Source organism: Nannobrachium achirus (assembly GCF_963921795.1).
Source record: "Nannobrachium achirus genome assembly, chromosome: 1".
In the NCBI taxonomy this organism is placed as follows: domain Eukaryota; kingdom Metazoa; phylum Chordata; class Actinopteri; order Myctophiformes; family Myctophidae; genus Nannobrachium; species Nannobrachium achirus.
Window position 1 is genome coordinate 1981202 of NC_137810.1, and position 12500 is coordinate 1993701.

The following is a 12500-nucleotide window of genomic DNA, read 5'->3' on the forward strand; positions in this document are numbered from 1 at the left end:
TCCATGCACTTTATCCTCTTAGCTGAGCTGCACGCACACACACACACACACACACACACACACACACACACACACACACACACACACACACACACAGAAACAGGGATGTACAGATCAATACTAGTAAGACGCCTCAGGGTGACATGCAACCTCACCCTAAAGGGAGAGAGAGAGAGAGAGACGCGACGCATTCATTGAGGCTATCTTTTCCCCTCTCCCTCCCGCGGACCGTGGCCTGGTCCCCGGGGAGACCACAATAACAACTCAGCATAAACAATCACATTCACATGAACAATGTTGATGTAACAACCACATTTTTGTGGAAATATAATTTTTATATACACAGATTTATATATAAAAGACATCTTCGTGTAGAGTTACTTCCTTGTTTTTAGTGACAGCTGCGGGCGAAGGGGAGAGTATCTGCCCCTCGCCCCCAGCAACAGCTGAACCGTACAGTAGGTACAGTAAATTAATTTGATTGGGTTATTGCGCATTCTCACAATGACATCATAAAAATATTAACTTGTTTTTAACCCATTTAGTGCTCCAGACATGAACGGGTTAAATGTCCAGCGCGCCTTTCGCCTGCTTCGTCCGCGGCCAGTCTCTTATTTTGAAGGCCAGAAGTCGATTGCGCAAACATTTCCTGTTTGACGTCATGACGTCATTCACCGGAAGTGATCATCCTCACATGCGGGTGGAGTAATGGCGGATCATTCCCTTTCAGCTTGTGTTATTATAGCGAGAATCCAATGCCATCCTTGGCTTCAAAAGTGTTTTTTGGAGAAAATGGACATCAAAGATGAGATAGACCGTCGGCTACCATGTTAAGGAATTACTATTTTGTGCACGTCATGGATCCGCGATGATGATGAATCGGCGAGTCCATCCGTGCCAGCACTTTCCAACGGACCGTACGGTAAGCTTGAAAGCTTTACTGTATATACAGTATATTTCGCGAGTATTCTCCGGATCGGCACTCTAAATACTCAAGTATTTTTTAAGAGTATACTCGGGATCAGCGTTAAATGAGTTAAGGTGACAATAACCCTTTAGGTGACATGGCCCCTTTAAGTAAATGTACTGCGTTACTTTCCACCAGCGGAGCCGAGGTGGGCAGAATGAGTTCCAGCGTCCTCCCAGCATGCATTGCGCAGAGCGTGTGCAGAGGTTCCGGTGTGAGCTTGTATGTCAGCCGTTCTCCGGATGAGTCTCAACACACACAGTAATGCTACAGTAAATTACTGTGGAAACGACTGGTCGATATGTTTAGAGCGCGTGACCACAGAGCACCTTCATATGAAGGTCTGTCAGTGTGTGCGTGCGTGCGTGCGTGCGTGCGTGCGTGTGTGTGTGAAGTGTTCCTAAGTGGTTACATATGTACGCATGCATTATGTATTTCAGTGTGATGTATGTGCATGGTGAGTGTATGTGTGTGTGTGTGTGTGTGTGTGTGCGTGCGTGTGTGTGTGTGCGTGTGTGTGTGCGTGTGCGTGTGTGTGTGTGTGTGCGTGTGTGTGTGTGTGTGGCACATCTAGCCCTCGCCTTTGTGTGTGTGTGCAGGGCCGTCGAGAGTATTTTTGGCAAGGGGGTCAATATCAAAGAGCTGGCCGGGGCCCCCCTCCACGCGGGCCCCCCTCCACGCGTGCCCGTATTCGTATTTTGGCCCGCACGCAGCGCGGGCCGAAATAACGTGTATTTCACAGGAAATTACTCATTTTCAAAGTAAAAGAATTGTTAAAAGTGGTTCTACATGGCGGCATAACCGTTCAGAGATTGTGCTAGGGTTTTAAACTGGGTTTTAAACTGTTGATCACTGTAACTGGCATGGTTAAAATTTACCAGACATCTGATAAAAATATCGGTCATAGATATTTGTATGCATTAATGACAAGCAGGTCGGGTAAATGCAGCACACAGACACAGCCCTAAGCATGACCTTTGTTTTGGGTTGAGATTGGCACATTTCCTGGGGCAATCTGCCCAGATCATGCATGCCACACGTGTCTTCTTCTTCTTTTTTAGTTTTTTACTTTACTAAAAAAAGCATCTGCAATGCAGTGCATTTGAAACTACATTGCAGTGCACATCATGGGGTGATCACTGCTATGTTATTGCTGAGTGAGGTCAGCAGACAAATTGACATTAGTGAGATGAAAAAAAAACCTGAGTGAAATGTGCCAATGTGAACCAGAGACATCGGTACATGTTGGATTGTACTGTTTGAACATAAGTATGTACACAAATGTTAGGGCCATCTTGCACAAATACATTCATTAACCACGTTACCATTTGCACATCGGTGTGCGTAAATGGTTGCTCAATAACCTGAACATTGCATTACTTTGAGAACACATTTCCTTCATAATAAGAAACAAAGCATATAGCCTGCTGCACAGAAATATGTATTTCAGATTAATCCTTCAAAATATGGCTCAGCTTTCAGCTGACATAAGGTAATAAAGTATATAGGCTTAGGCTACTCACAAGCTACTGTAATAGATAAAGGCGTCCCTGCATCTGGTTTAGGACAGCTGTTTGGGACAGTTCAGTTGATAAGCATTTGTGCCTCCTCGGATATATTCCACTCAAGCCACGGTGACATTTTAACGTGGGACAGCCCAGCCCAGTCCATTTTTTTCCATCTTCAAATGCGTGTGCAGTGGCTGGACAACTTAGCCAACTTTACTCACACAAGTGCCTTCTTGTTTCAAAGTGTCTGTAACATACTCTAACTAATAATACAGCTTTGACTGTCCATCTTCCACGTGCAACTTAAACTGTGCCCTATTCCAAAGCCATCATGAAGCCAGCGACAGAGGTACAGTATAACATTCAGTGACTGTGAGACAACTAGGACCCAGCAACACACAACTATCTATTCTGGTCTTACATTCACAATAAAGTGTCTCCCGTTTACCTCCCAATGCAGCTTATTTTACTCAGGTTAATATTAAAAGGAAATATGTACTGTATAACTTATTTTGTGGAACTTCGCTTCGCTTGCGTCTCTCTGGGAGGGAGAGAGAGAGAGAGAGAGAGAGAGAGAGTGAGAAAGAGAGCAAGAGACAGTGAGAAAGAGAGAGAGATGTCGCTTATATTAATGAGCTGCCGCTCCAAACATGTACAATTATGCAATATATAAGGTGCTCACCGCATTTTCGAAACTCTTTCTACCGACCCGCAAACTCCTCGTCCTCGCCATGTGTTAATCCATATGTTTCCAATAAATTAATGTTTACTCAAACTTGTCTCGGAGTCTATAGCGTTCACTCCATATGTTCACTCATCACTGTAGCTTCTTCCGCAAACAAAACATGTGCTAGTATGAGAGCGAATAGCGAAGGAGATAAATGTCATGTGGGCCATCTTGACCCAATGAGATTACAAGATTCCGCAGTGGAAACGTAATGACATCACAGCCTGCCAACCGTAACTGACAGTGTAATTGCGCCCTCCAAATCTTTCCTAGGGGGGCCCAGGCCGGAGGGAGGGGGCCCGGGCCGGGGCCCCCACTCCACCGGGCCCCCCCACTCCCGGAAGGGGGTAAAGAGTACCCTTTACCCCCCCCTATCGGCGGGCCTGTGTGTGTGGGAGGCCCCTGGAGAGATGTTAGGAGTCAGACTCACACACACACACACACACACACACACACACACACACACACACACACACACACACACACACACACACACACACACACACACACACACGTGCACTCGTACACACATCCACACTGACTGAATATGCTGGAATATTTTGGATGTGCGTGTGTGGTTGCGTGCATGTGTATGTGCGCGCGTTCGTGTGTGTGCGTGCGTGTGTGTGTGTGTGTGTGTGTGTGCATGCGTGCGTGTGTGCGTGTGCGTGTGCGTGTGTGTGTGTGTGTGTGTGTGTGCATGCGTGCGTGTGTGCGTGTGCGTGCGCACGCACACGTGTGCGTGTGTGTATTATTTGTGTGCGTGTGTGCGTGTGTGTGTGTCTTCAGGGCAGGCAGACAGAGTGTGACCTTATCGATTGAGGTCAAAGGTCAAAGCACGCCCTGAAAGCATGTAACAAAAATGTATCTCTCTCTCTCTGTGTGTGTGTGTGTGTGTGTGTGTGTGTGTGTGTGTGTCCATGCACTACTGAAGCACGCACACACGCACAAATATAGAATATTCTGTAAAACACACACACAAACACACACACACACACACACACACACACACACACACACACACACACACACACACACACACACACACACACTCAAACCTATCGCCGTAAAGACACTTCAGAGCGTGTTTAAATATAAATATTGTGAGCAGTTAAACAGCAGTTAAAGGATCTCTGGGTTCATGTGAAGCGTCGGCAGTGATGATCGGTGCTCAGAAGAAAAACTCTTTCTGATGTGATAATACTTATGAACCATTCATTCTATATTTATTCATATCTTCATATCTATATCATATCGCTATATTTGTATTGCTGCTACGATGTATGAGAAACCACAACAAAACAACATATTTACTCTCATATGTGACTGAGGCTCGAGAAAAGGTCCCTCAAATTAACAATTTAGGTTTGATTTTGGATTTTTGGTGTTTGTACTTTTTTCCCATATCATCTAGGAGTGTATGTTTGAGAACCTTCTCATTGCAACAGATATCCATTTTAGAATCATTAAAGAGCTTAAAGTAGTTTGTAAACAGAGCTGTGTTTTTGTGTTTCCTTACATCCTTCTGGGGGGTGGAGACACACATTAACATGTCAAAGCCAACATTTACATCTGCAGTTTCTATTGGCTAATATGTGGTTGTTGTTCTCAGGTTTCAGCTGCAGATCACCACCAATAGGTTAGGATGGGTGAGGGGGGAAGTTAACCATCCATTGTTCACACCCCTTACCCTTACCTGACTGCCAGTAGTGTGACAAACTTTGAGAGCGTTTTACTCAGATTCTTGGTTCGAGGTTTAACTACATTCAAATAAGCATATCTTCTTCAAATATATTATATAATATATAGCCATCAAGTCTACTTTTAAAGCTAAACATCAGGTTTCTCAGGAGAGCCTGGAAGGTGGTGAGACCTGAGTCACTGCCACCCCTAGGCCTCTTCAGGAGGATCCTGAGTGCATCATTATACGATACTTTAACTCTTCTAGTGCCTATCCCGAACTAGTTCGGCTCATTTTGTCGTCAAATGTCGGCTTGCGTTGGTCCTTACCGTGAGCTGATTATTGAAAACGTAAGTGGTCCGAGGTTGCCCTACGTTTACTAACGTTACTATTGTAATTTTTCGTCGATTTGTTCAATGTAATCCAATGCAGATGGCCAACTTTGAAGCCCATTTTCTCTGAATCTATGCTTTTCTGGAAGAGGACAGCCTTTATTTGCACCAAAATAGCTGAAAAATGTGCTTCTAACAATAACATTAGCCTAGAGGCCTTCCGGCGCATAGTGATGACACGCACGAAAGTCATTAGAGTGTGTAGTAGAGTTGTGTGTGCATTGTGCAGAGTGTGTGTGTAGTAGAGTTGTGTACATTGTGCAGAGTGTGTGTGTAGTGTGTAGTAGAGTTGTTTACATTGTGCAGAGTGTGTGTGTAGTGTGTAGTAGAGTTGTGTGCATTGTGCAGAGTGTGTAGTAGAGTTGTGTACATTGTGCAGAGTGTGTGTGTAGTGTTTAGTAGAGTTGTGTACATTGTGTGTAGAGTGTGTAGTAGAGTTGTGTACATTGTGCAGAGTGTGTAGTAGAGTTGTGTACATTGTGTGTAGAGTGTGTAGTAGAGTTGTGTACATTGTGCAGAGTGTGCAGTAGAGTTGTTTACATTGTGTGTAGAGTGTGTAGTAGAGTTGTGGACATTGTGCAGAGTGTGTAGTAGAGTTGTGTACATTGTGTGTAGAGTGTGTAGTAGAGTTGTGTACATTGTGTGCAGAGTGTGTAGTAGAGTTGTGTACATTGTGCAGAGTGTGTAGTAGAGTTGTGTACATTGTGTGTAGAGTGTGTAGTAGAGTTGTGTACATTGTGCAGAGTGTGTAGTAGAGTTGTGTACATTGTGTGTAGAGTGTGTAGTAGAGTTGTGTACATTGTGCAGCGTGTTACCTAGAGGACGTAGAGGGCAAAGGTCGTCTCATGGCTCCAGGACTCATGCTGTAGTAGGAGGAGCTATCCAGGTCAGCCAATGAGAAGTTAGGACCTGTTCCTGCTGCGATGGGAGCTGAGACACACACACACACACACACACACACACACACACACACACACACACACACACACACACACACACACACACACACACACACACACACACACACACACACACCATTAGTTGACAATTTCAATGGGTTGCTCTTCAATGTGAATGGAATGGTTTCTTGCATAAATACACACTCCATTCTCTATTAAAATTAGTAAGACAAAAAAGGAGAAGAAACCAGGAAATGTTCTGACATACTGAAGAGATGAAACACATCCCTGCAAGGCCCAGCGTTGCTTTTTGGCAATACCAGAGCCGTAGGATGGAGAGAGTTATACAACAGGTAGTCGGGCTCTCAATGGAAAACAGGCTCTCCAACTGTGCATATAACGAGCACTACTGCACTGTCTCTCATCAAGTAAAGAAATCAGCTGCGTTGGTCACGAAAGACCGCAAGCGCTCCTCTCTCCCCACACTATGCTAGGCGGCTAGGCTAGCGGTTTTCATGTGACGTTCAGGGACACAGTAGCTAAATGTGGCATTAAAAAATTACAAATTCCTATCGAATATCTTAATTACAATGAAATAAAGTTGACGTGTTTTTTTTAAGGGCAACAGTTGTATAATCGCAATATTACACTCCAGCCCTTCCTACGGAACTCGCCTGTCGGCTCGTTCCTGCGAAAAGGCTGTCGTGCAGGATAACCGCGTTAATGCACACCCTCTCGTGTACTATTGCTTAATTATGACACCTACGTCGACTCCCATTGTAAGTGTGGAAAGCTATGGCCGGGGGAAAAACCTGGCCTCAGCACTGACAGACTGAGGGGAAAATACCCACAAATATTCTCAAAAAGAGTGATAACTCAGGTGGTGCAGAGGCACAAGGAATAATAGTCCAATTCCAGAAACAAAACCAAAGTTTTAACCTCAAAATCCCAAAAGATCACAATTCACTAAGGCTGGACTCACACATATGCGTGAAACATCTTCTCTGTATCGTCTGAGAATGGCCACTGGGGGCGCCGTACTAATGCATTGTCAATGGAAGGTTGTTTGGTTTTTTGTTGTTGCCGTGTCTCTAACTCAACCACAGCCTGTCTTTTGGCCAAGTGAAACGGCAACGACAAAACACCAAACAACCTTCCATTGACAATGCATTAGTACGGCGCCCCCAGTGGCCATTCTCAGACGATACGGAGAAGATGTTTCACGCATATGTGTGTGGCGCGCCAAAAACGTTGTTGTTTTCAACACTTTCAACGGCATGGGAAACAGAGGCCAAACACAGAGTTCACCAAACAAAGACTAAGCAAACTGAACTGAGGAGGGCGGGGTTAAAATACTCAGCCAATCAAGAATGAGCCACAGGTGAGGTGGGAAACAAGGAGGTGTGGCTGGCAAACAGGAAGCAGGCATAAATAAATACCAGTACACAACAGAAACCCTCAAAACAACCCCAACCATGACAGTAGCCAGCTTAGCCTAGCTTACTGGAGGCTGTTCTCATTCTTAGTGAGCCTCTGCTGCTCTTCAGCCCCGTCCGCCCCCATTATAACCCATTATAACCCAGGCATTTTCACTCACTGGTAAGTTGACTAAATCACCTCTTTTTCCCTCTTTTAACTCATTCACAGGCCTCTCCAAGGTAGACAACATTATTAAAAGCGGGGAAAAATACATGTTTTAGTCCACTTACCAGCGAGTGAAAATGCCTGGGTTATAATGGGACGGGGCTGAAGAGCAGCAGAGGCTCGCTAAGAATGAGAACAGGCTCCATGCGACGCCACTTCCGGTCTGCGGCGAGATCAAAGTGTGTCGCCACTTAACCAGTCAGTCAACGGCCTCTTAACCAATAAGAGCAGCTCATACTGGGCTGGCCTCTTAACCAATAAGAGCAGCTCATACTGGGCTGGCCTCTTAACCAATAAGAGCAGCTCATACTGGGCTGGCCTCTCAACCAATAAGAGCAGGTCATACTGGGCTGGCCTCTTAACCAATAAGAGCAGCTCATACTGGGCTGGCCTCTTAACCAATAAGAGCAGCTCATACTGGGCCGGTCAACGGCCTCTTAACACTTGGGGAGCCAAACTCGTTCAGGGACGAGTTAAGGCCACTAGGTGTCCCCCTGCCACAGGAAGTTATATCGTTCACAGACGAGGCAACAAACAGTTAACTTTTTGAGACTGCAGCTGCCCTTTGCATGACCTGAGTCCATTACGTCACCCAGTCAGTGCAGGCAGCCCCTCTAGGGAAGACATCACGGAAGGACTTAACATTGCTTTAGATTCTACTTTGAAACATAAGAACGGCTTTATCTAAGAATGAAGTGAAAACAGCCCCATGGAAGCAGAGAGCTGATTGTTTTCACGGCGACACTTTACCGCAATTTTACCGCGATTTTTGGATTTTAGTTTTGCGAGCGTTTGTAAACAAATGGATTATCCTCCTCAATCTTCTCTGGACACGCACGTGCACACGCACAAAGCTTGCGAGGCACGTCAAAACAAAGCGTAAGTCAATGGTGGCAGCAGCAACAGCTATAAATGTTATAAACCTTAGCAGCCCATGTGTTAACCAATAAGAGCAGCTCATACTGGGCTGGCCTCTTAACCAATAAGAGCAGCTCATACTGGGCTGGCCTCTTAACCAATAAGAGCAGCTCATACTGGGCTGGCCTCTTAACCAATAAGAGCAGCTCATACTGGGCCGGTCAACGGCACAGTGCAGCCAATCAGCACATCTAGACTTCAGTACATAAACTGTCCAGACAGTCTGAACCAATCAGATATAAGACAGGTGGGGGGGGGGGGGGGGGGGGGGGGGGGGGAGAGAGAGAGAGAGAGAGAGAGAGAGAGAGAGCACTTATAATTAGGAAACACAAGGCTGTGTATTGGGGCAGAGCGAGGGATGAATACAGAAGAGAGGAGATGAGGAGAGGAGAGGAGAGGAGAGAGAAGGATGATAAAAGCAGTAGAGAGAGAGGGGAGGGGGAGGGGAGGGGAGGGGCCTAATGGTCTTTCCTAATTAACATTGGGAGAGGACACCACTGGGATGGAGAGAATGATGGAGAGAGAGAGAGATGGAGGGGTGACATAAATAAGATGGAGACAAGTAGACGGAGGAGAGGAGAGGAGAGGAGAGGAGAGGGGAGGGGAGGGGAGAGGAGAGGAGAGGAGAGGAGAGGAGAGGAGAGGAGAGGAGAGGAGAGGAGAGTCAGTAGACTTCAGCTAAGAAAGTTCAGCAGAAAAAAAAACATAACTTCAACCATCTATCTATCTCTCTCTCTCTCTCTGATGTGAGCTAATTTACAGCTCTGTAAATTCCTGCACAGAATTTGCATGTCTAATAGAGAGAGCTAGCAGAGGGGACGCACTCGCGCACGCACGCACGCATGCACACACACACATGCCTGTCATAGAGGGGAGGGGGAGGGGGGAATGTTTCTTTTTTTTTGTCCACACAAGTCAAACACAACCCCTCCCACCAGATCTCTTCTGATTGGGAATTTCACATTTCAAATCCCCTCCCCTTTGCAATCTCAACACAACGGGACAATGTCAGAGTCAAGCTCCAGCGCAGAGTCTGGCTAGCTTTGAAGCAGGGGCGTCAATTGGGTATGGCAGGGGTATGCAGCTGCCATACCCTGGGTCCAGGGGGGTCCAGGGGTATGCAGCTGCCATACCCTGGGTCCAGGGGGAAAATAAAAGTTACTTTGAAATATAAATCCATGAATGTCTCTTTGTCTATCTGTGCTGGTTATTATGTTGTTAAATTACAGTAAAATAACTACAAATGCAAAATGTAACAAATGGTCACTTAAACAGGTTATTATAATATTCCCCATATTATATTAATATTCTCTGCACTTTTATTGTCTCCATCTTAACAAGATGGTATATTCCCAGGTTCCGCAGGTCAGCTGCACAGGTGCAATGCATTATTGTTAATTGTGGCACGTTTACTAACATGCCAAGTTTAGCTGCACTTGAACAACCGTTCCAGGCTGCCATATCCAGCCCGAGAAACCGTATAAACGGGGAGAAAAATAAAATGTACTTCTTAAAATAAATGTATCATGCCTGTTGCTAAGGTATGGCAACATGACTGGTGTCTTGACACCAGTCTTTTTCTGGTTTTCATGTGTCTAGGAGGTTGACAGTACTTCATTAGACCCCCTGGTGTGGTTATGAGCAATTATGTATTACCTTTGTATTTGGGTTCCTTCCTGGAGGCTGACACCTTGTGGGTCAAAAGTGCCGGTCCAAAAAAACTGTGATTAAATGACATCTTATAATAATACCCTCCCCTTTTACCGTTCACACAACATGGTGGGTGTGGCTAACTTCAGCTGGGTCACCAACCAGGCATACTTCATGAACTGGTGGGTGTGGCCACATAAATACTAGGGCTGGGATGCGATTAAAAATGTTAATCTAATTAATTACAGGCTCTGTGATTAATTAATCACAATTAGTCGCATTTTAATCGCACATCGATATCTGACCTGAGAAGCTATTTTTTTTCCAAGTAAAACACATTTTGTTGTACGAGTGAATCAACGAGTGAGTTTTTTAAATCTAAATTTCGCATCCACTGGGCCAAGCAAAGCGCTCTGATCGGCTACTTCTCCCTTTGCGTTTGTTGTCTCTTCTTGGTTGGTGCATCGCTATGATCGGTATGCCCCAAACTGAAGGTTCTGTGGTGCAAAAACTAAGTGTGATTAAAATGCGTTAATTTAATCAGTTAAAGTCCCAGCCTTAATAAGAACACAATTTTAACACTTTCTGTACATTCTTTTGGAAAAGATCTTCCTCCTAGTATAATCATAATACCTGATAATCATATTTTAGAGGGGGAAAAAATCATGGCACCCCATCTTTCAGTGTTATCACCACTGGCATCACCAGGAATACTGGCCCCTCATTGGCTGTTAATGACGACGTCACCAGAAATGCTGGTCCCTGATTGGGCTATGGGCTTAAACACACAAAGCTTCCTACTTACGTACCTACTAGTGCATTGACAAAAAAGACGACTCAGTCGACTTCATTACACAAGTCGACTCCCACCAGAGAAAATCGAAAGTCGAAGTTGAAAAAGAAAAAAAAAACTTTCTATTGTGAAAATAGCAGATCTACATGCTCACAGCGCCTCGCGATGCGAGGCGTTGTGAGCATGTAGATCTGCTATTTTCACAATTTCTGCCTCTATATATTTGACCCTTTGGACAATGTTTAATTTGCCATTTTAGAGGTATTAAAAGTCCTTAAATTGGCACTTTAGAAATGTGCAGATACCCTCTATTTATGTTGGTTTGTTTACAGTTGAGTGAGAAAACAATGTTTCACATTAAGTTAATCATCTGGGGACCCCCCAAAATATTTGGGGGGTCGTGTGTGATGTGATGACGTCATCAAACGATAAAGTCGACATCAACTCAACTTTGTACTGAGTCGAGTCGACTTGCAAAAATCACAAGTCGTTAATGCCCGTTAATTAGGGGTGTAACGATATAGTAACTGTATCGAAATATCGTTTTTAACTTAAAAAATCGAAGTAGATCGTTTATATCCATAATAATACATAATACATGTTTCCCTTAAAAACCTGCACTATCCACACCTTTCACACAGATTTAATTTCTTTGCTAAAAATAGTTACTATATCGATTTTAAATAATTAAACCGAATCGTATCGTATCGCCATGAATGAACCAATATCGTCCATGTATCGTATCGTCAACCATGTATCGTGATATGTATCGAATCGCTATTAAAATGTATCGTTACACCCCTACCGTTAATACAAACACAACCGAACACTGTACTTAGGAGGAAATCCACTGGGACATGAATTCAGTCTTACCATTTATATTCTGTAACGTGATGTCATGTGAATCATGACAACAGTGACAGCAGTGTGTGAAGCATGTCCACAAGATTCACTTTTACGCTCCTACAAAAAGTAAAAAAAAAATCTCTGCTGGAAAAAGGATTCACCTACCGATAACAATAGTGCGTTGCCTATTATAGCAAGTTGTCGGAAGCGTACACATCTCTAAGCGGCTTGCTCGGCACTGCCTCTAGTGGCTCCAGTCTGCTTCTGACGGTGGATTTTATTTTTATTCACCCTTTTTTTTTAAGATATGTTTTTGGGCTTTCATGCCTAATTGACAGGACCTTAGACTGACGGGAAACGGGGCGAGAGACGGGGAGTGACACGAGCCAGCGACACGCTGTCCTTTATTAAAGCAATAAGCCATGCGAGGCTTGTGGTTACCGGGGTATTTTACACCGGCTGAGAGGCGTTGGGA

The 12500-nt window shown here is 44.6% G+C and overlaps 1 protein-coding gene across 1 annotated transcript in view; it reads right to left on the reverse strand.

Annotated features, from left to right (window-relative positions):
- nfia (nuclear factor I/A) overlaps nucleotides 1-12500 on the reverse strand; it is a gene marked incomplete at both ends in the record, with an annotated part of 170391 nt that overhangs the window by 32696 nt on the left and 125195 nt on the right. Inside the window, 2 exon segments of the mRNA XM_080750020.1 lie at nucleotides 1-27; nucleotides 6091-6205. The exon segment at nucleotides 1-27 is cut by the window's left edge and continues 107 nt beyond it. Of these exon segments, the coding sequence (XP_080606146.1) occupies nucleotides 1-27; nucleotides 6091-6205 (142 nt within the window).